This window comes from Staurois parvus, unplaced genomic scaffold (genome assembly GCF_062004578.1).
Source record: "Staurois parvus isolate SC_StPar_1 unplaced genomic scaffold, SC_StPar_1.0 ptg000263l, whole genome shotgun sequence".
NCBI lineage: Eukaryota > Metazoa > Chordata > Amphibia > Anura > Ranidae > Staurois > Staurois parvus.
In genome coordinates this window covers 4,561,126-4,586,971 of record NW_028318059.1, presented here as the reverse complement: position 1 = coordinate 4,586,971, position 25,846 = coordinate 4,561,126, and the positions used below count along the sequence as shown (strand labels likewise).

The following is a 25,846-nucleotide window of genomic DNA, read 5'->3' as shown; positions in this document are numbered from 1 at the left end:
TGTTCCTTAAAAAAGATTGTTTATTTATAAAGTCCAGGACTTCAAGGTACTTTGCAAAGATGGCCCTATCCAAAATTTAAAAAAAGGGCTGCAGTTAAAGCTCATGTTAAAGTATGCATAGTGTTAATTGTGCTACGGTGGAGGGGAAATTTGCCATTATGGCTCCAGGTCTCTCACATTTATACACAAAGGACCACCTACCACATGGGAACATGCTTTTAAGAGTTTTTTTTTTTCACAACACCTGTACAGTGTTCGGGATGGTTAAATCTGTCATCTTGGTGTTTGAAAAATTGCTCAGCTTATGCTTTAAAAGCATAGTTCAGCTAAACAAAAGAACTGCCTATGCAGGCAATGGGCATCTGTAGATAAATACAAACTGTGCATCTTTGACAAAATACCATAACAGATCAGTGCTGCTCTGAGCCCTCAGTATCAGTCTCCTGGGTTAACACTCTGTATTCGGGTGGTGGCAGAGACAGAACATATCTTGCACCAAAATACAATATAGAATATAAATACTGCCACAGACTGTATTTATCTCTTGTGTTAACAGAATGAAAAGCCTCTACGATTAGGTTCAATGTGGGTGAAACATAGGGTGTTATGACCAATGAGCTGGGATTGAAGCCTGTCTTTCTTTCACTTTCCATTGGAGTTGAATATAGTGCGCAACAGCTTTGACCAAAGTTGAATAAGGCCCTTGCTATAGGTGTTAGGCCATTTACATACCTCATGAAGCCTGACTAAAAAACTCAGAGATTGCAGTGCCCTCTACTGCCTTGTTGCTAGGATGTTGCTAAGACATGCCCAGCTGTTACTGTGCACTGCAACTATCACAGGAGTGAACTCTCAAATGCGGAGCTCAGAGCTACTGCATGGGGGGAGAGAGAGCACACGTGAGAAATTTCAATCAGAGAGACTAAATAAATGCAGGAAAGGGATGAAGTAAATTGTAGTAGGGGGCGGCACATCCCAAGTTACTGGAAACGTGTTTGAAGGACTTGCAACAATGTAACATAACAAATAGAAATTTATTGAACAACTATCTTAAAAACAGCAGGACATAATAAAATATACATATACACCCATATAACAGGAAGGAGAACCCCCACATCGCTTAATGTTCAGTAACTCTCAATCACCGATGTCACTCTTTATATAACATGAGGAGTTCCACCATCTTTGTCCTGACCATGCTTCGCAGAATCATGCTTCTTCAGGAGGAATTTTAAAATCTAAATATTTACAAAATAGACAATATTACTAACATATAGTAACCAATATAAAACAAAAAATATTTTTTCCATCAACTTAGTTATAAGGTATAATGTATGCGCCCATGTATGACTTACACCTCTGTTAGACAGGAAGAAAGTGCACTACAGGCACCAGAGGAGCCAATATATTCCTGGGCAAGCATGGGAGCACATGAATGGAAGTTTCACTAAAAAAGGATATATTTAGCCCCACATCAAAATACACATATTTTAGAGGGTGATAATTATCCCCACTTACCCTGGTAAACTGTGCCAGCATGTGTGCACATTTACAAAGTCATTGGATATTGGAAATGTTGTTGGTCTCAAACTACAACTAAAAGAAATGAATATATTCCGATAGCTTGCATGTACTGTACAGGCGTACCTCGGTTTATGAATTTAATGCGTTCTGTGGGACTTTTCACATTGCGAAAAATTCGTAAAACCAAAACACGGTTTCCTATAAGAATGCATTGAAAACCAATTAATCCGTTCCAGAGGTCAGAAAAAAGTAAAAAAAAAAAAAGTATTTTATCTGTTCAAAACTCTTTATAAAGTGCACTTTAAAGGCATAGTACTGTACAGGGACATGATTAAAAAAAAAATTTGTAAATGCATTGAAAACCAATTAATCCGTTCGTATTGCGAACACAATTCGCAAACCGAGCCATTATTTTCAATAGATATTCATTCGTAAACCGAAAATGATGTTCACCGAGGCGTTCGTAAACCGAGGTACGCCTGTATATGAAAAACATACCTTACAATAGTATATACACCACACAGGTAGGTAAGCAAGATACTCGATCATGAAGTTTGTTTCAGGCAAGGATATCCACCCAGTCCTCCATAACTGATCCAATTGCTGTCAGTTAAATTCTTACAAAGATTCAGGGAAAGAGCTTGTTCGTGTGATGGTGTGAGTGAACAGCTGTAAGTGTCTTGGCAACATCCTAACCAACAAGGTAGGACACGGGGATGCAGTCTCTGGGAGATTTACAGCCAGGATTCATGAGGTATGTAAATGGGCTACACCTATAGCAAGGGCATAATTCAACTTTAGTAAAAGCTGCACAGTTTGTTTTTATCTACAGATGTGCTTTGCTGACATAGGCAGTTTTTTTAGTTAATGTGAACTAATCCTAAAGGGCCAGTTCACACCATAGAAATACAGTCCAGATGCGTTTCTGTATGCATGTGTTCGACACATTCTGGTGCGTGTTTGATCCATTTTACTGCATTCCAGTACAGTTCAGTGCAGAAAAAATGCAGCATGTTCTACTTTTTTTTTTTTCTTTTCTGGAGCTGGAATGCACTGGAACTGACTGGTGTGAAGTATGCCATTGGAAACCATGTAACCTACTATCAGTGCGTTTTTGATGCAGAAAAAAAAACGCACTGAACTGCATGTGGTGTGAACTGGCCCCAAAATCCAAGTGTGCGTTCAGGGGCACGCGCCTGTCAAATTGGGACCAGCTCTAGAGACCTAAATGGACTGCCTGCACACGTATTCAATGTGCATCCAGTGTGGGCAAACACGAACCCTTTACAGGGATGTACTTTTAAGTACGCCTGTGTGAATGTTTAATTATGCTTTTTTCTCTGAATATCTTCTTATACTTTAAAATAGTAGGACATAATGTTATGTCCAGATCTGTGATAGTTCACTCAAATTATTGAAACCGTGCCTTGTACTCTTCCTTCACGTTCTCTAGGGGCTCGAAGAACTGGATGTTCATGAGATCAAGCTGGTCACAGATCCTCAACACTCCAAAAACGAAGAGGAGAAAATTAGCTCATCCAGCCTCAGGAACAGATTATTAGGGACCCTGCTGAAACCTCCAGCTGTAAGCATCTTTGTTTACACAGTTTTTTTTTTTTTTTTTTCATTTTATGTAAACAATGTTGGGCTTATTTCTTCAAGCAACAGTTTGCAACTTTAGCAACCTGTGGGACCTGACTATATTAAATAAACTAAATGAGAAAGTTTTACAATAGTCCTTTTCACTGAGTAAGGTCAGTGCTGGGGCACTGCCTGATATGGTTACTTGTAATCTGTAAGGCTCCATTCACACTAGGGCATTTCAAATCGCCGCAAATCACTGCGGTTTTGCCTGCGATTTGAAAACGCTCTGTGAAAGTGTGAAACGCATGATTGCTTGTTCAGGTGCGTTTCATTGCAATGGCATGTGAAAATGTGGGCGTTTTTGCCGCGATCTTGGAGTTTTTCTCTGTGGCAAACGCAGTCGCAGGATGCGCGAGGACCAAAACCGGTTCCAGAGCCTTTTTTGGGCGTTGCACGTCCCGCGATTTTCTTTGTGCGATAGCTGTGCAGAAAAACACACCAAAATAGTGGCAACATCGCTCTGCATTTTCAGATGCCATTGAAATTAATGATACCTGAACACGTTATTGTGCGTTTTCACACTTTCACAACGCATTTTCAAATCGTGGGCAGAATCGCGGCGAATCCGCCAGTGATTTGAAACGCCCTAGTGTGAATGGAGCCTAAGGCACTTCATACCATATTGTTGCTATAATACAGAAAATTAATTAGAATGTTTTGCTGATTATCATTGATCAACTGTGGTACATGTTTTAACGCCCAACTTTATATCAGCTAAATACAGTCCAAGTGCATAAAAACAAATGGTGTGCAAAGTCTTGGTTTGATTTCTTTAAAAGGAATCATACCTTTACACATATTGACTTCAGAATGTTAGATGAACTTAAAAGACATGTCCCTTAAAAGGTATGAACAAGAGCCAGGCGCTGTGTAGTTTTGTGATAAAAGTAATACACCTTATATGGAGGTGTGCCTTTTAAGAATTCATGTGGTAAAAAATAGAACCATCCTGTGGCTTTAAGAAGCCAGGTTCCAAGATGGATGGCCCGTCCGCTCAGAGGGAAGCAGTGGAGAGTAGAATGCCTGTCGGTGCAGGGACCACTTGTATCTGACGTCCCAGCGTCACGGGTGACATCACCACTTTGTTCCTGTCCTTATAATGTTTTTTATATTTCAATTGCAATCCGATCCTGTTATGAGATGAGCTGTCTGCTCCTGATTATCCCCCTGGTTGTTAAGCCGGCAGTATCGCTATAAATCACTGATCGCCGCCATTACTAGTAAAAATTTCCGGCCTCTTCTGCCATTCAGGTCTCCTATAAAATGGCCGATTGCTGGACTTTTCACAGACTTGATAAAGCGCATGCACCCTAAACATGTTGTCCCAGAAACCGGCCTCTTCCTTCTAAAGCTGCGGCTCCAGCGAGAGCCCCCCGCCGTCTCTCCACATCGTAGTGACATCACCTGGGACACTGGGACGTCGGATACACGTGGTCCCTACACTGACAGGCACTCTACTCTCCACTGCTTCCCTCTGAGCGGACAGGCTGTCCATCTTGGAACCTGGCTGGTTATCTATTTTTTACCTTATGAATTATTAAAGGCACACCACCATATAAAGTGTATTACTTTTATCACAAAACTGTACTGAGCCTGGCTCTTGTTCATACTTGTTCACAAACCAATGTGTTTTTGCCATGGCAGCAGTGAGTTTTTTTCCCCACAGTTGACACTTACCATTCACCTATTTACTTTGGGACACATCTGTACGCTTTTATCCAGACCGTTCCCACTTAAAAGGTACCCTCCGAAATTATTATATTCAGAAGAAATTCTGGGGCTCCTACATCCATGCCAGAATGGAGGAAGTCCCTGATTCAAAAGTGGAACTCTTAACCACTTGCCCTCCAGACCAGGTCATTTTTTGTATTATGGCGCTGCATTGCTTCAACTGACAATTGCATGGCCATGCAACACTGCACCCAAATTAAATTTATGTTCTTTTTTTTCCCACAGATTGAGCTTTCTTTTGGTGGTATCTGTTTGCCTGTGCATTTTTTATTTTTGCGCTATAACAAAAAAGGCCGACAATTTTGAGAAAAAAAACAATATTTTTGACTTTTTGCTATTAGTAAAAAAAATCAAATTTCGTCATAAATTTAGGCCAAAATGTATTCTGCTACATGTCTTTGATTAAAAAAAAAGAAAATAATAATCCCAAAACATGTAAATTAATTGGTTTACGTAAACGTTATAGCGTTACAAATGGCGGTATATATACTGGGATTTTTTCATTTATTTTTTATTTTTACTAGTAATGGTGGCAATCAGTGACTTATAGCGGTACTGCACAGACATTCTGACACTGGGGGGAACTGACTTGGTGTCCCTGATGTCCCCAGTGACACCAATACAGTGATCCCTACCCGGAAATGCAAAATCACGTATACGTGATTTTGCGCACCCATGCCGCCCTGTAGCAGTATTTCTGTTATAGGGAGGTCGGGAAGCGGTTAAGCTGACCATGCACTAGCAAATATTCAAGCGAGCATTCATAGGAAAAGTCTCATCAGTACATTTGAAAGTACTTAAAGTTTGCTTTTAACATTCGATTTTGAAATAAATGTAATTTCCTGAACAAAATGCCACATTCTCTGTTAGAAATATGTTTGCTCGAGATGATTTTCTTTCCTGCTTTGAATTTTTTTTGTCATTGCTCTCTAAAACAAACGTCAAATTGACCCCACCAACAATTAGAACTAACTTAAATTACCTTTTTTCAAATGAAAGTCTACCAGTGTATGGCCAGTTTTAGTCATTTTTGTTATTGTAACAGAAATTTCTAGATTAGTCACCATAGCTGGCCATACACTAGTATAATTTTCCAATCAAAAATTTTCATTTTAAGAATGTTTGCTTGCTTTTCTAATCCTTAGTGGGGTGAAATCAACATGACCATAATCACGAAAGGATGTTCTTGAACGAACAGAGTTCCAACAGTGTATTTGGTTTTTGTTCAGGAGATTTACATTAATTCAATAAGCTTAGAAAATCAGAGTGCTCGTGGTGAAAGCCAGGATAATAATGCAATGGCGTACATATCCAGCAGTCAATGTTTATGATACAAACGTTTTTTAATAAACCAATAAAACCTTAATAACCATGTTACAAAGTATCCATGTGGTAGTATGGTACAAGTAAAGAGAATGGCACAAGTCACAAGCTGAAAAGAATGGTGGGAGTGGCTTACTTGTATATAGACATGGCTATGAGGAGCCTAGATTTTGAACTCCACAGATGGAAAAGTTGTGAACAACAGCAGTTGGGGAGAAATGTGTCCACAAGCCAGTGGCCTAGTGAGATGCCACTTGAGAGATCAGAGAGACCAAAAAAGACCTCCTTGGTGTCACCGAGGACCGCGCAACAAAGGTGACGTCATGGAGCACCGGAAATGACCTCAGTGGAACGCAGGAAAGCAAACAACAGCCATCATGAGCCCTCAGCAGGAAGGAGACTGACCAAAACAAGTCCTGGTTACCATGATGATGCGTTTCGCACAATTCAGTGCTTTGTCACAGTCAGTTGGTAACCGGGGTGAAGAGGAATACATATAATCAGCTTGCAAATTGGGGTGAAGCCCAAAGAGGGAAAGAGGAAGGTGAGTCCGGAAATTTAAAGGCATATATGCCTAATGTAATTAACGTAAGCCGGTCTCACAGACCATCATAAAAGATACATATTGTTACAAATAATTATGTAGAAATATAAATATATACTGTATGTATACAAATATAAATGAACCAAAAAAGCAATAAAATCACAGATTACAAGTTACACTTTTTATATATAAAGCACTAGTATATACCATTATGAAAAATATCAAATCTAATATATAATATGTAATATAACTAGAATGTAAATACATATATTGAGAAAAAAACATATATAATGGGAAAAAGAAAGAGGAAGGAATCAACCATAACAGGAATATTAATAAATGCCTGTGTCAGTGTTTTATGTTAGTGTACCTCAGCAGGGGCGGACTGACCATTTGGAAACTCTGGCAGTGCCTGAGGGCCCGGGGTCATTAGGGGGCCCCATGAGATGCCCCTGGTACTTTTTTCATAGGCTTTTTTGAGTTTGGGCAAGGACACAGGGGCCCCATGATCCCCTATTTCCCGGGGGCCCCATGAGTTGTCAGTCCGCCCCTGTACCTCAGGGCCCTCATTTAGCCCATCCGGTGTCATGGTACCTAATTTAAATATCCAGAAGGTTTCTCTCCTGCAAAGGAGGGAGAATCTTTTGTTGATATATCATTAATGCATTCTGTTGCCAAGACTTCCATATTCTTAAAATCTTTGTTATGATGTTGGAGAAAGTGGTGGGGTACACTTGATTGCTATCTTTTTAATAAGTCGGTGATGCTCCTCGATCCGTTTACGCACGGTCCGAAAAAGGTTATCCAGACAGATTGTTTCTAGAAGCACAGGCTAAACATCTATCAATTCCACCCAAAAGAATCAAATCATCTCTCAATAATTCTAATTCAGTTAGATTTATTACTGGATTCAGTACTAAATACAAAGCCATTTCAGGTATCATCCGCAAACACTGGCACATACTTAAATTAGACCCTAAAATTAGGTCCATTATTATCACCTAATCCTATTGTCACTTTCAAACGTGCATGTGCACTAAAAAATATTTTAGCCCCTAGCAAATTAATATCACATAAAAAAACAGGTACGTCTTCAGATATACGTTCCTTTTTTGATAACAGAGTAGGTATCTGCCAAGGCCATAAGAAGAGATGTTTAACTTGTCAGTCCATACAACATGGACAATCTAGTTTTGAGGATAATAAGAGAAATCAATTTGCGATCAGTTTATTACCTGTTCTTCAGAAAATGTGATTTATGTTTTTTCGCTGTCCATGCAAACTGTTGTATGTTTGCCGTACCAAGCACACATTGCGTAAATGGATCGGGGAGCATCGCCGACTTATTACAGATGGCAATGATGAACATAGTGTTCCCTGCCACTTTCTCCAACATCATAATAAAGATTTTAAGAATATGGAGGTCTTGGCAATAGAATGCATTAATGACAGATCATTAACTCAGAACAAAAGATTCTCCTTTTTAGGAGAGAAACCTTCTGGATATTTAAATTAGGTACCATGACACTGGATGGGCTAAACGAGGTACACTGTATACTGTAACATAACACCTTGTGACATAGGCATTTATTAATGTACCTGTTATGGTTGATTCCTTCTTCTTTTTTTCTTTCTCCCCCCTTTTTTTCTGTTTCCCATTTTTTATATATGTTTTTTTTCTCAATATATGTATTTACGTTCTAGTTATAATATTATTACATATTATATATAGATTTGATATTTTTAATAATAGTATATACTAGTGCTTTATATATAAAAAGTGTAACTTGTAATCTGTGATTTAATTGCTTTTCATTTTATTTATATTTGTATACATATTTATATTTCTATATAATTATTTGTAACAATATGTATCTTTTATGATGGTCTGTGGGACCGGCTTACACTGTTATTTATATTAGGCATACATGCCTTTTTCTGGCCCCACCTTCCTCTTTCCCTCTTTGGGCTTCACCCCAATTTGCAAGTTGATTATAAATATTCCTCTTCACCCCAGTTACCAATTGACTGTGACAAAGCACTGAATTGTGTGAAACACGTCATCATGGTAACCGGGACTTGTTTTGGTTGGTTTCCTTCCTGCTGAGGGCTCATGATGGCTGCTTTTGGCTTTCCTGTGTTCCACTGAGGTCATTTCTGGTGCGCCGTTACGTCACTTCCGGTGCACGACCCTCGGTGACACCGAGGAGGTCTTTTTTGGTCTCTCTGATCTCTCAAGTGGCATCCCACTAGACCACTGGCTTGTGAACACATTTCTCTCCAACTGCTACTGTTCGCAATTTTTTTGAGTTCACCATCTAGGCTCCTCATAGCCATGTCTATATACAATAACAGTAAGCCGCTCCCACCATTCCTTTCAGCTTGTGATTTGTGCCAATCTCTTTAGTTGTACCATACTACCACATGGATACTTTGTAACATGGTTATTATGGTTTTATTGGTTTATTAAACTTTTGTATCATACATATTGACTGCTGGATATGTGCGCCATTGCATTATTATCCTGGCTTTCACCACAAGCACTCTGATTTTCTAAGCTTTCTCAATATCACGTCACACTCCTAATGGTCATCGGAGCAGCTGTGGAACTAGCCTTGTTTCACCCTCCTTTTACCCTACGTTAGTTGTGGGAATTAGCACCTAGTGGTCTGTCTACATTAATTTCAATATCAAATGTTAAAAACGAATGAAAGTTTGAAGTAATTTCAAACAACATTTGTCAAGTCATTAAATGTATTAAGAAATTTCACAAGAATCGTATGCATACCTGTACAAATGTTTATTGGAAAATCTACTACTGTATGGCCAGCTTAAACCTCACGTTGCCAGAGCTGTTTTTGCATTTTTTTGCACTCGTTTAAAAAATCATTTTAGGCCTAAAGATTACACAAAACCCCAAACGTATATTTTCTGAAAGCTGACCCCCTAGAGCATAAAATAGTGGTAGTTTCAATTTTTTTATGTCACATGATATATTACTGCAAAGGTCTAGGAAATGCTACATTTCTGTAACAAACACACTAAAGTGACTTTTAGGGCTAAGAAATGCCATAAAATTACCCAAATCTTTGGTAAAATCTATAATACAAGGCTGCTCCGAGTCAATAGATACCCAGCGTTCCAAACCATAAATTTGTATGTGCCAAGAAATGGTGACAAACTTCAGTACCCTATATTTTCTATAGGCGATGCATAAATAGCCCCTATAGGTCATCAGTTTAGCGTTATGGAGGAGGTCTTGTGCTAGAATTATTGCTCTCACTCTGGCATGTGTGGCGATATGTAACATGTTTATTGCAATCAATGTTTCTTTATCATATATTAAATAGTGAAGCGCTCCCAAACTACCTAAGAAAAATCCCTCTATACATACCATAAATACCAACTGAACTTAAAAGTAATCGATACCATAAGGTGATGAAAAACATAAAAACTAAATCTATTAGTGAAAATACATAAACACCTCTCTTAATATCAATTAATAATGCCTCATAATTAATCTGTGATGGAAAATAACAAATATGAAATTCATGAAAAATACTCAAATATTAGTGAAAATAATAATACTAATTCATGTGACAAATCGTGATAAATTGTGACAAACCTATAAATCAAATAAATAGTGATTCTTCAAAAAATAAATAGATAAATAAATAAATATGCAATACATATATCCTGTGATAAAACCCTATAACAAATTAAATTAAATAGATAACTACTTAATTCTTTGAAAAAATAAATAAACTCAGTGTCCAAAATATACTCAAAAAGTCCATGCAAATTGTGAAAACACTCTGTGATCTTCACTTCTAGTGCTCAAAAAGGAATCCTCCAATGGCAGCAATGCCTGCTCACCTCCCCTCCTCGACCCACACAGGGCCACAAGGCAAAAAAAACTCCCCTCAAAGGCAATCCTTTATTCCAGGCAGCTCAGCAAGGGACCTCAGGACTTCCACTCCACCTCCTCTCAAACGTCATATAGGACACAAACAAAAGCTTCCCATAGTGTAATACCGTTTAATAGGAGTAATTTGGCATAACATATTTTTCCCACTCACATGTAATCCTTGTAAACAGCGCTTTCCACCTCGCATCATGGGTGTATTCACATACAGGGAGGGAAACAAATATGGCCGCTGCGTCCGGACAAACGTCCCCACGTGACCGGAAGTGACGTAATCTCGAACTGGGAATGGCGTTGCGTCACGTGCGTCGTGACTTCATCACCCTGATGAAGTCACGACGCACGTGACGCAACGCGTCGGAACGCCATTCCCAGTTCGAGATTACGTCACTTCCGGTCACGTGGGGACGTTTGTCCGGACGCAGCGGCCATATTTGTTTCCCTCCCTGTATGTGAATACACCCATGATGTGAGGTGGAAAGCGCTGTTTACAAGGATTACATGTGAGTGGGAAAAATATGTTATGCCAAATTACTCCTATTAAACGGTATTACACTATGGGAAGCTTTTGTTTGTGTCCTATATGACGTTTGAGAGGAGGTGGAGTGGAAGTCCTGAGGTCCCTTGCTGAGCTGCCTGGAATAAAGGATTGCCTTTGAGGGGAGTTTTTTTGCCTTGTGGCCCTGTGTGGGTCGAGGAGGGGAGGTGAGCAGGCATTGCTGCCATTGGAGGATTCCTTTTTGAGCACTAGAAGTGAAGATCACAGAGTGTTTTCACAATTTGCATGGACTTTTTGAGTATATTTTGGACACTGAGTTTATTTATTTTTTCACAGAATTAAGTAGTTATCTATTTAATTTAATTTGTTATAGGGTTTTATCACAGGCTATATGTATTGCATATTTATTTATTTATCTATTTATTTTTTGAAGAATCACTATTTATTTGATTTATAGGTTTGTCACAATTTATCACGATTTGTCACATGAATTAGTATTATTATTTTCACTAATATTTGAGTATTTTTCATGAATTTCATATTTGTTATTTTCCATCACAGATTAATTATGAGGCATTATTAATTGATATTAAGAGAGGTGTTTATGTATTTTCACTAATAGATTTAGTTTTTATGTTTTTCATCACCTTATGGTATCGATTACTTTTAAGTTCAGTTGGTATTTATGGTATGTATAGAGGGATTTTTCTTAGGTAGTTTGGGAGCGCTTCACTATTTAATATATGGTATTTACGACTTATTGGTTGAGGTTGAGTGATTGCAGCTGGTAGATAGGGACGTACCCATATCAAGCGCAGGAGGATATCCCCCCCCCCCCCCAATGTTTCTTTATCGTACATCACGGGACACATAGCAGGCTATTCATGACTATGTGGGTTATAGGCCACCTATAGGTGAATGGACACTGGCTGACCAATCAGAGAGGAGGTCCTCCCCTATATAACCCCTCCTATACAGGAAGTACCTCAGTTTTTTCACCAGTGTCTGTAAGTTTGATTGTCACTGAAAGTGTTGCTATGCTCTTGGAGCATACCTGAAAGTCCAGGACAGTTCCATGAGAGAATCAAGGACTTTAATCAGATCCATTCGGAAGGTTATAAGCTAAAATGGATGAGTAACCAAGCCTCGCTTTATAAAGAGAATCCTCAAGGTTTTTCCTGTAATGCAGCCTTACAGCACTGGACCCCAAGCAGATGGAACCCTGGGCAATTTTAAAATCTAACCAAGGTGCTTCCAGCGGGGTGCTATACAGGTCTGAGGCAGTAGCCCCTCAGTATGGGGACTGAGTCCTTGAAGTTCTGTGACGTGCCTGCCATGATGGGTGAAGGTTGGTGCCTGACGGAAGTCAGGGACCTGTGGCGGGACTGGTAATAGATCTCCTTTTTTTTTCTCTCTGTAAAGAGAAGCAAGGGATAAGGAGAGGTGTTGTGACTGTGAGTTTCCACCAGGGGGAGTGCTCACTGTTGTTTCTGAGATGTGCTTGCTCTTTTTGTTTTCGGCCACTAGAGGGAGGTTTGCTGGAAACAGAAGTGGGCCATATTTTGTTCATCTGGAGGCCAGGACACACGTTGTGACCTGTGTTACTAGTGGAGGTGCACAGGTCTGCGCTATCTGAAGTAATGTCTTCCAGAAAGCGGAGTAGGGGAGGTGCGGCAGGAAAGGACACTAATGTACCACCGCAAGGTCCTGAGAAACCTAGCCGAAGGTCTGCTGTAATATCCTCTCCTGACAGGCCAGAAGCGACTGGGCAGTGTGAGCCGCTGCGTCTATCTGGCATTGTGGCTACTACTGGGGCTTCTGCTTCAGCATATGTAACCAAGGATGATCTTGCTTAAGCCTTAGCGGGTTTAGAAAATAAGAGATTTTATCGGCTTCTCAGGGGACTAAGAAGTGGGATAGATCCCTGTCACTAGAACCACCAATCCTGGAGCAGGAATGGACGGAGCCTGAGGATAAGGAAGAGCTGGAGGAAGGTCAGGCAGTAGTATTTTGTCTGAGGAGTCACAGCCTGAGGAGAAGCAGGAGGTCCCTGCCTCCCAGTCTCAGAGATTTTTAGCCCAAGACCTCACTAATATGGTACGGTCTGGATTTGGGCTACCTCTGATAGAAACCTCTGAAGTTACTTATTCTTCCCTGGGCTCTTTGAAGCGTTCACAGAGTACTCAGGCCTTTCCGGTGCATCCTCTTCTGGAGTAAATTATATATGCTGACTGGGACCACCCAGACAGGGTTTTTGTTCCACCAAAGAGGTTTTCTGTTTCACCAAAGAGGTTTTCTGTTTTTTTACCCCGTGGAACAAAAGTTTAAGAAATGGGGGTTTCCTGTAGTGGATGCAGCTGTTTCATCCCTGAATAAATCTTCATGTCCTGTGGATAATGTACAGGTGTTCAAGGACCCACCAGATAAGAAGCTGGAGTCTCTCCTTAGGCTCTGCGCACAGCCAGCTGTGGCAGCTATTGGCATTTGCCAGTCTTTCTGACCGTTTCAAGCAACGGATTGGAAGATCATCAGGTCAGGGGGAATGATCGGCTGAGGATTTGGAGGATGTTCCACATGTTTTGTGTTTCTCGGTTGATACTCTTAAGGATACAGTTCAGCAAATTTCTTACTTTGGCCCTCTTATCAGTGCACACGCGCAGGGTTTTGTGGCTGAAGAGTTGGTCAGCAGAACTGCCATGCAAAAAATTGTTGTCAGGTTTTCCTTTTCATGGGGAACGACTGTTTGGATAGATTTGTTCAAATCTTCCCCAAAAGATTAAGGGGTGAAAGTACTCTTCTACACTCCTAAGAGAAATCCAAACGCCCTTCTTTTAAGGTGTCAGGGCTTCAGTTGCTGGGCCCTCATCCACCAGGCAGTCGTTTCGCCACACGCAAGTCCCAGCCTCCAGGGGTAGATCTCAGAATCAAAACCCAAGGAGGCCCTGGTTGCAAAAGTCGTCTAAGACAGATCCAAAGTCTGCCTCCTTATAAAGGGGCGTCCCCATTTGTTCGGGTGGGGGGGAAGCCTTTGAATTATGGCCGCATGGAGGGCTCTAATCCAAGACAAATGGGTCATTTCCACTAGTGGTGTACTGAAATGTAAATTCTGGTGCCAAAACTGATACTGATACTGACGGCTTTTTTTTTTTCATTATAGCTCACAGAATTAGCTGTCACTTTCCCGGAGCTAAAGGAAACTTTGTTTATTTAATCTCGAGAAATAAACTAAAAGGAAAGCTGTTTCTTTTAACTCAGGGAAATAAACTAAAAGGAAACTTTTTGTTTCTTTTAGCTGGGGGGGAAGTGACAGCTAATTCTGTGAGCTTATAGTGAAGGAAAAAAGCTGATAATTACATTTTAAAAACTGTCACTGACATATAGTCACAGCCAGTCACTGTATACACTGCTCTTCTCCTGCCTTTCTCAGCCGCCTCCTAACATCTGAAATACACAATCTCCTATATCGGCTAAATTTTTCCTATATTTTCGGCCGCTATGTTTCAGTGGCCCAAACTTCGGTGCATCCCTAATTTCTACGATTTCTCTGGGGTACAGACTAGAATTTCGGGTATTTCCCTCTCCCTGGTTTCTAAGATCAAATGTACCAGCAAATCCAGAGAAATGAAGAGCTTTATTTCAGGCACTAGATTGTCTATTGGCTCAAGGAATAATCGCAGAGGTTCCAGCGGGCGAAAGGTTTCAGGGGTTTTATTCAAACCTGTTAACAGTCCCAAAACCAAATGGGGATGTAAGGCCCATTTTGGACCTCAAGGGGATAAATCCGTCTCTAAATGTCCAATCCTTTCATATGGAATCGGTTTGGTCAGTAGTGGCCTCCCTACAGGAGGGAGATTTTTTGGCGTCCAAAGACATCATGTACGCATACCTGTATGTACCCACATTCATTACTCACCAAAGATTTCTGCAGTTTGCAGTAGGGGCCTAGCATTTCCAGTTCATAGCACTACCATTTGGGCTGGCCACGACTCCCAGAGATTTCACAAAAATTCTTGCTTTGGTGTTGTGGCTACTCAGAACTCAGGGAGTACCGGTCACAGGTTATCTAGACTATCTCTTGCTCAGAAATCGGTTGGTGCTGAATCTGAAGCAGGATGTGGTCCTTATGCAGATCCTGGAACAGCTGGGCTGGGTGCTCAACCTCAAGATGTCGGCCCTGGAACTAGTGCAGAGCCTGCAGTATTTGGGGATGGTCCTAGACCTGGTTCAGACAAAGATATTTGTGCCTCCAGGAAAACGTTGCACCCTGAGGAACGAGGTTTGCAGTTTGAAGGCCAAGAGGTATCCTTCAATTCACCTCTGTATGAAGTTGCAGGGGAAGATGATGTCCTCGTTCGAGGCTATTTCCTATGCTCCCTATGCCCACTCCAGACAGCTGCAAAGGTACATTCTGTCTATTTGGAACAAAAGGATTCCAGCCCTGGATTATTGCATATCTCTGTCTCCAGAGGTGCAGCAGAGCCTGCATTGCTGGTTGATAACTCACAATTTGGAGAAGGGAAGATCCTTTCGGCCAGTGTGGAAGTTGGTAACCAATGATGCAAGCCTTTCAGAAAAGGGAAAGGGTCCTTCCCATCAATGTCCTGAAACTTTGAGCAGTGAGGCTGGCTCTGAGATATTTGACATCTAGCCTTCAGGGTTGGCCTGTAAGGATTCAGTCTGTCACAGCAGTCGCATACATAAACCACCAGGGCGGTACCAGGAGTCGAGGTGCCCAGAAGGAAGTGAACTACATTCTGCCCTGGGCAGAGAGGTATGTTCCAAGTCTGTCAGCAGTGTTCATTCCAGGTGTGGAAAATTGGCAGGTGGATTATCTCAGTCACCAGCAGTTGATTTCAGAGAAATGGGCTTTGCTTCGCAATGTTTGCAAGGAATTCTGCCAGTGATGGGGTTTCCCAGATGTATCTATTGGCATCCAGGTTCAACAACAGGGTCATTTTTTTTGTGTCCAGGGTAAGGGATCCTCGCACGTCAGGGGTAGATGCCTTAGTGATCTCTTGGAACCAGTACTCACTGATTTTTGCCTTTTTCCTCTGATCCAGCTGGGGCCGTATCTCTTAAGCAGAAATCGGGAGGAGTCTATTCCGGTGATACTAATTGCTGTGGCCTGGCCCAGGAGGGCCTAGTACACGGACATAGTGAAGATGACAGTAGATGGGCAGTGGGCCCTGTCGTATTGGCCAGACCTATTGTCTAAATGTCCCATATTGCACCCAGCTTTACACTCGCTAAATTTGACGGCATGGCTATTGAAACCCAGATCCTGAAGGATAGGGTAGTGTCGGATTCTGTCATCCCCATCATGTTGGTTGCTCGGACATTTCTAGGAACATTTATTACAGAACCTGGAAGGATTACATTGCCTGGTGTGAGGTTCACAAATGGTACCAACGAAAGTATGTGATTCTGCCATTTCTTCAAAGAGGGTTGCAGAAGAATTTGGCTGTTGGTACCATTAAGGGCCAGGTTTCAGCATTAGCTATTTTTTTTCCAGAGGCTCATTGTCTCACTCTTTGGTTCACACTTTTTTTACAAGGAGTGATGCGTATGGCTCCTCCTGTCAGGTTGCCTTTGTGTCTTTTGGACCTGAACTTGGTTTTGGAGGTTTTGCAAAAGCCACTATTTGAACTCATTGGAGAGCTGTTACTGGTCCTGTTGACTCATAAAGTGTTGGTTCTAGCGGCAATCACTTCACCATTTCTGGTTTTGCATTATGATAGGGTGGTGTTGTGACCTCATCTGTGCTTTTTACCCAAAGTAGTTTCATCTCAATCAGGACATAGTTCTGCCTTCATTCTTTCCTGGGTCTCAGACAGCAAGAGAGAGATCTCTGCATACCTTGGATGTGGTTCGTGCTGTAAGGGTCTTCTTGAAGGTGATAGCACAGGTCAGGGGGTTGGATACTCTGTTTGTGCTGCCAGAGGGGCCAATTATTTCTCACTGGATCCACCAATTGATCATTCAAACCTATGGTTTGAAAGATAAAGTCCCACCCTTTTCGGGTGAAGGCACACTCCACCAGCAGTGTGGGGGGCATCTTGGGCAATCCGCCATCAGGCATTAGTGGCTGAGGTTTGCAAGGCCGCTACATGGTCTTCGGTTCACACATTCACAAGATTCTACCAGGTCAATGTCAGAGCCACAGAGGATTCTGCCTTTTGGCCGCAGTGTTTTACGAATGGCTGAGTAGGTCCTGAGGGATTATTGAAGGTGGTTATCATGGTGCCACCCTCTCCTCAAATTTCTCATTGCTTTGGGACATCACACATAGTCATGAATAGTCTGCTCTGTGTCCCGTGTTGTACGATAAAGAAAATTGGATTATTTTTCTACATACTTACCTGTAAAATCCATTTCTTAAAGTACATCACGGAACACAGAGGTTCCACCACTCTTTCTGGAATTTTCATTGCTTGCTAAAAAACCGAGATACTCCCTGTATAGAAGGGGTTATATAGGGGAGGGCCTCCTTTCTGATTGGTTGGCCAGTGCCCATTCACCTATAGGTGGCCTATAACCTACATAGTCATGAATAGCCTGCTCTGTGTCCCATGATATACTCCAAGAAATGGATTTAACAGGTATATAGAAAAAAATCCAATTTTTCACGCGTAGGCACCCTGACAAGTGCATTTACATTCGAACGTGCTTATATGTGGGGATGGGGCTCAGGATTATTTTTGGGGCTGGGGGGATATGATGTGCACACACCATGGCGCTCCCCGGGACGCAGATGGGCAAGCGGAGCCTGGATACATGGTGGGAGCATGTGCGCATGGGGGACACCAGTACTGGGGGCTGTGGAAGCAATCGGGAAGCAGTGCAGCCCCAGACTGCTTCCACATGACAGGCAGGGCTCCGTTTTTTTTGTCAGATTTAGACACAAATCCTTATTGTCAGGTCAGTACAACGTATGTACCTGATGGCGAAAGGGTTAAAAGAAAAGTTCACCTTTTGTAACATGTTACGTCTCCACCCGCCCACGTTACTCATTCCCAGTATCAACAGATCGCTAGTTCAATGCTTTAGAGCAAGGGTCCTCAAACTACGGCCCGCGGGCCACATGCGGCTCGCCGAGGCCATTTATCAGGCCCGCCGGCAGGGGCGGGACAGGAAGGGACACGAAGTACAGGGGCAGGCAGGGGGCTGCTGTACCATACCTGGCTCTGGTCCCAGTCCCACGACGATCCAGTCCAGGAAGCGCTGCTCCTTCATTCTCTGGCCACTCCCTCACTCCTGCCGCTCGGCTCCGCCTCCTCACCGGTGATTGGGCGCCAGAACTGTAGCTCAGGAAAGGCACACAGGCGTCCAATCACCTGCGAGGAGGCGGAGCCGAGCGGCCCCACGAACATCGAGTGAGGAAGAGGCTGGAGTGAAGAAAGACAGCTGACAGGTAAGTGTGCCGTGCTGATGGTGCTGCTACAACCAAGTATGCTGGCTGCAGCAGCACCATGCTGGAGCAGGGGTCAGCAAGTTAAGTGTCATTGGTGTCAGTGGGAGGAATAGTGCCTCATCATTGGTGTCACTGATACTAATGATGGGGCATTATTCCTCCCACTGACACCAATGATGGGGCACTATTCCTCCCCCCCACTGACACCAGCGATGGAACACTATTCCTTCCCCCACTGACACCAATGATGGGGTACTATTCCTCCCACTGACACCAATGTTGGGACACTATCCCCCCCCCCCCACTGACACCAATGTCGGTGTACTATCCCCCCCCCCACTGACACCAATGACACGGCACTATTCCCCCCCACTGACACCACTGACGTGGCACTATCCCCCCCCCACTGACACAACTGACGGGACACTATTCCTCCCACTGACACCAATGATGGGACACTATTCCTCCCACTGACACCAATGATGGGACACTATTCCTCCCACTGACACCAATGATGGGGCACGTTTCTTCCCACTGACACCAATGATGGGGCACGTTTCTTCCCACTGACACCAATGATGGGGCATGTTTCTTCCCACTGACACCACTGATGGGGCACTTTTCTTACCCCTGACACCAATGATGGGGCACGTTTCTTCCCACTGACACCAATGATGGGGCACGTTTCTTCCCACTGACACCAATGATGGGGCACGTTTCTTCCCACTGACACCAATGATGGGGCACGTTTGTTCCCACTGACACCAATGATGGGGCACGTTTGTTCCCACTGACACCAATGATGGGGCACGTTTGTTCCCACTGACACCAATGATGGGGCACGTTTCTTCCCACTGACACCAATGATGGGGCACGTTTGTTCCCACTGACACCAATGATGGGGCACGTTTGTTCCCACTGACACCAATGATGGGGCACGTTTGTTCCCACTGACACCAATGATGGGGCACGTTTTTTCCCACTGACACCAATGATGGGGCACTATTCCTCCCACTGACACCAATGATGGGGCACTATTCCTTCCACTGACACCAATGATGGGGCACTATTTCGCTCCATAAGGCACACTTGGGGGGAAATGTCTGTGCGTCTTATGGAGCGTCTGGCCCAGTATGCCCGTCGCCATTGTATGTCCGCAGTCTCTGGTCATCTCATGTACTGTGTCCGCATTTGTTCATGTTTTTTTTTTTTTTTTTTTTTAAACTATAGTCCGGCCCTCCAACGGTCTGAGGGACAGTGAACTGGCCCCCTGTTTAAAAAGTTTGAGGACCCCTGCTTTAGAGGTTCCCAAAACAAAAAAGAAAGAAATGCACTTTTTTTTTTAAATGTGCATTTATTATTTTATGTTAAAAGGTGCTTGTAATGCTTTTAGGTGTGGAGATAAGATATCCATGCAGAAAGAATATTGTTTTCAAAAGTCAGCTGACTCAGACTCGCATTCTGCGAAGGTAAGGTAAAACAACTCCTGGTGCAATAGAGACACAGGGTTATACTGGTTACCCATAGGTAGTCATGACACCAGAAGCTGTAGGGACAGAGGAGGCTTTGCGAACACCGAAAGTTGCATAATTCTCAGCAGATCTGGAGGAACACCAGATGCTGAGGAGCCACAGAGTGACATCAGATGCTAGCGTTATGCTGATGAGGCTGGGTGTTTCCATGTATACCAAAGGTGTGAGCCCTAAAGAGGGCTGCTAGGCAGAATCTAAGGAGTTGTCAGGTATTAACTAGAGCATTCCATAATGGATGATGGACTTTTCTGCATAAAAGCTCCCAGATTGCTTCCCCTGGACACACCTGTGTAGGCACTAGTTGAGTTAGATACACCAGATACTCTGGGGTTTCTGCGTGAGCTAGAACATAGCCACATGGAGAACAGGAACGCTCAGGTCTCAGAAGTGCTCAAGATCACAGGATACATTAGAATCAAGGACTGCACAGGGATACAATAGTCTGTGGAATCACTGTGATAAAGCAGGGGTCACAGAGTATGCTGGGTATGCAGGAGCTTGCAGCTAGCGTGATGGCACTCTGCTTGAATGCAGAGCAACACATTCACTTAGTGCCTGGACGCAGAAGTAATGGCTGCCCTATGTACAAACAGTATCTCACAGAAGTGAGTACGTCCCTCACATTTTTGTAAATATTTTATTATATCTTTTCATGTGACAACACTGAAGAAATGACACTTTGCTACAATGTAAAGTAGTGAGTGTACAGCTTGCATAACAGTGTAAATTTGCTGTCCCCTCAAAATAACTCAACACACAGCCATTAATGTCTAAACCGCTGACAACAAAAGTGAGTACACCCCTAAGTGAAAATGTTCAAATTGGGCCCAAAATGTCAATATTTTGTGTGGCCACCAATATTTTCCAGCACTGCCTTAACCCTCTTGGGCATGGAGTTCAGCAGAGCTTCACAGGTTGCCACTGGAGTTCTCTTCCACTCCTCCATGACGGCATCACAGAGCTGGTGGATGTTAGAGACCTTGCGCTCCTCCGCCTTCCGTTTTGAGGATGCCCCACAGATGCTTAAGTGGCTTTAGGTCTGGAGACATGCTTGGCCAGTCCATCGCCTTTACCCTCAGCTTCTTTAGCAAGGCAGTGGTCGTCTTGGAGGTGTGTTTGGGGTCGTTATGTTGGAATACTGCCCTGAGGCCCAGTCTCCGACGGGAGGGGATCATGTTCTGCTTCAGTATGTCACAGTACATGTTGGCATTCATGGTTCCCTCAATGAACTGTAGTTTCCCAGTGTCAGCAGCACTCATGCAGCCCCAGACCATGACACTCCCACCAACATGCTTGACTGTAGGCAAGACACATTTGTCTTTGTACTCCTCACCTGGTTGCCGTCACACACACTTGACACCATCTGAACCAAATAAGTTTATCTTGGTCTCATCAGAACACAGGACATGGTTCCAGTAATCCATGTCCTTAATTTGCTTGTCTTCAACAATCTGTTTGCGGACTTTCTTGTGCATCATTTCTCAGGAGAGGCTTGCTTCCGGGACGACAGCCATGCAGACCAATTTGATGCAGTGTGTGGAGTATGGTCTGAGCACTGATAGGCTGACCCCTTCAACCTCTGCAGCACTCATACATCTATTTTTCAAAGACAACCTCTGGATATGACGCTGAGCACATGCACTCAACTTCTTTGGTCGACCATGGCAAGACCTGTACTGAGTGGAACCTGTCCTGTTAAACCACTGTATGGTCTTGTCCGCTGTGCTGCAGCTTATTTTCAGGGTCTTGGCAATCTTCTTATAGCCTAGGCCATCTTTATGTAGATCAACAATTCTATTTTTCAGACCCTCAGAGAGTTCTTTGCCATGAGGTGCCATGTTGAACTGCCAGTGACCAGTATGAGAGATTGAGGGCGATAACACCAAATTTAACACACCTGCACCCTATTCACATCCAAGACCTTGTAACACTAACGAGTCACATGACACCAGGGAGGGAAAATGGCTAATTGGGCCCAATTTGGACATTTTCACTTTAATTTTTGTTGCCAGCGGTTTAGACATTAATGGCTGTGTGTTGAGTTATTTTGAGGGGACAGCAAATTTACACTGTTATACAAGCTGTACACTCACTACTTTACATTGTAGCAAAGTGTCATTTCTTCAGTGTTGTCACATGAAAAGATATTATAAAATATTTACAAAAATGTGAGGGGTGTACTCACTTCTGTGAGATACTGTACGTAATTTACAAGTTCTATATGGAAACAAGGCTTTGAAAACATTCGCACATATTGAGAAGATTATTTCCTTCACGTTGATCACTTGTGCATCTTTATGTAAAAAACATGACTTCATCTAAATTTCTCTTCAGTTCATTGATGGACATAGCCTCTCTTTATCCATGTCCAAACAGGGTTTTATAGCCCCACCGACAGGAGTAGGATACTAGGCAGAAAATAACTTGGCACCTCCTATGGGCAGTCCTCTGTGGGATAGGCAACCCAGTCATTCTGCTTGGTGTTCAGGAATATGGACGTGCTGTTCTGCTGGTCCCATAGCTTTTTTCTTTTCCCCTGTTTTTCTCTTTCTCTTTCCTGTGGAGACCTTCTGTCAACAGTTGGGCTGGGCAATCGGATAATCTAGATTTGGTGGTCACCCCAGTCCGACCAGCGAGCATGTGCAGACTGCTAGCTCAGTGCCTGGTCAGCCGTGACATGGCCCATCTTGGACAGGGGCGGCCAGCGAGATAAACGTCTCGCGGGGATACATATGACCGGGCGCCTATAGTCCATGTCGCAGTGTTCCCCTGGCCAACAGCCCCCTACTTCGGTGGAGAGATAAGGTCATGAGAGTTTTACCTGCACGTTCTGCCGGATGTGGTGTGGGGCGTGGGTACTCCCTGTGGCATTTCAAGCGCCCTCCTCCTACTTGCTCTCTCTGTTCCTGTCCTCTGTTCATCCTGCTGCTCCGGGTACCCCTGGGCTTGGGAGGCTGGTCCTGCTGTGGGAAGGGGGGGGTCTGCCTAATTGTTCTGGCTCCATTGCGTGTCAAGGGAGATCACATGTGGCTGCCATGTTGCTTGTATTCACCAGCAGCCATTTTTTTGGGGCTACAACTGCCCTTTTCCCTGGTTTTTGGAGACTTTTATGTACTTGCTATGCCTGGCTGCCATTTTCCCTGGGGCTGACTGGTTGAATAGGTTGTGGGAGCTGACTGGGGGAGGTCCTGAGTGGCCATTTTCTTGTAGCTCACAGCGACAGACATATCCTTCCTTCTGAGGGTCCGAGAGTATGGAGGCGATCCCTGGAGCATGGTTCTGAGCAGGACACAGCGGCAATGGCCCGAGGGTTGCTCCTTTGAACCTCTGGTGGTTCGGTGGAGTCCTTCCTGGGGATTCCCTCTCTCTCCTGGGGGTGGTCTCTCCTACTTTAGTGCCTTGTGGGGTCCCTCATTGCGCAGTGCCCATCGGGTGGTGAGGTCCCCATGGTGTTTCAGGAGCACGCTTCCCCTCTGGACCCCTTCCTTGAGATGCACTGTCGGCCATCTTGTAGTCATTAGTCTCCCAAGTGGAGGCGACATTTGGATGCAAGGCGAGCAAAATGCACACCCTGCCGCCACCCTCCTCAGGCTGTTTTGCGCACGAATCAGGCTCTGTCACTGCTGGTTCCACATTTGCTGCGGATCCTGATGGCGTATCCTCGGACATGGAGGACAGGTCCTCTGCAGCTGTAGGTGCACAGGATAAAGTGCTGGTCTCCACTCTCATTGATTCTTCACTGGAAACGCTTAAAATTGAGGATCTTGTTGGGGCGGCTTGATCCTGGGTAAAGTCTCTGCTCTACTTCTTTCAGTGTTCCCCTGGCCAGGCATTCTTTGGTTTGCACTTTCATTCAAGGGGTTTGTCATGTGGTGGCCCCTGTGCACCCCCCTCCACTTGCCACTGTGGGATTTGAATTTGGGGTTGTCAGCACTTCAGAAGCCTCCTTTTGAAAGCATTCAGGATATTCCCTTGCTTACTCTCTCGCAGAAGGTTGCCTTTCTAGTCGCTATCACTTTGGCTTGGCTGGTGTCGGAAATGGCAGCTTTGTCCTGTAAGCTGCCTTATTTTATTTTATACAAGCACAAGGTGGTTCTTCGACCATCCCACTCTTTCTTTCTGAAGGTGGTGTCGGATTATAATTTGAATGAGGGCATTGTCCTTCCTTGTGTCCTTGTCTGTCGTGCCCTAAGGAGGTGGCCTTGCACTCCCTGGATGTGGTTCACGCAATCTATGTCTAACTTTTTGTGACCAACACTTTTCAGAGGTTAAGCTTGGTGGCCTCTTCTGCCACTATTTCCTGTGGGATTCAGCAGATGATTGTGCAGCCGTCTGTTTCTCAAGTTTGCAAAGCGGCGACTTGGTCATCACACGTTTTATTAAAGCCTATAAATTTGATGTGTTGGCATCCTCCAATGCTAGTTTTGCCAGAAAGTTATGCAGGCAGCTGTTTAGGACTCTCGTGTGCCCCTTAAAGTGGTTCTAATTGTTGGCCTGTTGCACTGGGGTTTTTTGTTTTCTCCATTAGTCAGTTTGCCTATCCCTCATGGGGATGCTTGGGGACATCCCTGTTTGATCATGGATAAGAACATTACTCACCATAAAATCTCTTTCCCTGAGTTTACTGACAGACACAGCACCACTACCTTTTGACACTGCTTGTGAGGAGATTTTGTGCCCAGCAAGGACTGCCTATAGGAGGTGCCGAGTTTTTTTTTCTGCGTAGTATCCTACTCCTGTAGGTGGGCCTATAAAACCCTGTTTGGTCATGGGTAAAGAAGAGAGACTGTGTCTGTCAATTAACTCAGAGAAGGGATTTTATGGTGAGTAACGAAAAATCCTGTTTAATGTAAAATAAAAGAAACAAAGAAATGTCAACATGTTGGGTTATATTTTACAAGTGAAACTAGTTCATGTTTCTGCAGGTGAACCCCAGTATCCCATCTCGGCCTTACATCATTGGTTTAACAGGAGGCAGTGGTAGTGGGAAGTCTTCCATTGCAAAAAGGCTGGAGACCCTTGGAGCTGCTCTCATAGATTGTGATACATTAGGACACGAAAGTTACAGGCCTGGAGGACCAGCATACCAGCTAGTCATTGATGAGTTTGGCTCAGGTATATTATGCATGAATGCAAGTCATTTATTTTGTTTGCTCAAAGGTTAATTCAGTTGAAAGCCCAGTTTTTGTTTGAATTGTAGAGTGTTTAAAGTGGTTATAAACCCTTACATTTACCCATTGAAGTGACTGAGGTGAAACAAATCCTCCTATATACGTTTTTTCCTGTTTATCTGCAGTGTTTTCTTTTCTACATTCCTTCAAAAGGGCAGAATTTAGATAAAATCCTTCTTAGTCTGTCAATATCACAGAGGAGGGGGCAGGGAGCTACAGTTAAAGCTCTTGTAAACTGAGAGCAGATTGGAGGAAATGGACACACCCCCTTCCACAGGCTGCACAGGAATGAAGGAACATGCAGAGCTGTGTTGTGAGTAGATAAGCTGTGTGATGAGCTCCCTCCCCATCACATTTTTATCTCAAAAACATGGAAAACTTGTCAGAAGTGACTCATGCTGATAACAGAGGAAGGAAGCGTCAGAGAGAAATGACACTCACTTTGGAGAAAGACAAGTAAACACTACAGATGTACAGTGCTCAGCATAAATGAGTACACCTCTTTTGAAAAGTAAGATTTTAATCAATATTTCAATGAACAC

General features: G+C 43.4%; 1 protein-coding gene across 5 annotated transcripts in view; it reads left to right on the top strand.

The window, feature by feature from the left end:
- COASY (Coenzyme A synthase) overlaps positions 1-25,846 on the top strand; it is a 223,500-nt gene that overhangs the window by 57,351 nt on the left and 140,303 nt on the right. For 4 of the 5 annotated variants that reach the window (XM_089681296.1, XM_089681297.1, XM_089681300.1 and 1 more), the window contains 2 exons: positions 2,978-3,109; positions 25,059-25,248. In XM_089681296.1, the coding sequence (XP_089537422.1) occupies positions 2,978-3,109; positions 25,059-25,248 (322 nt within the window). The remainder of the gene's footprint in view (positions 1-2,977; positions 3,110-25,058; positions 25,249-25,846) is intronic. The other variant, XM_089681298.1, reaches the window with a different exon arrangement.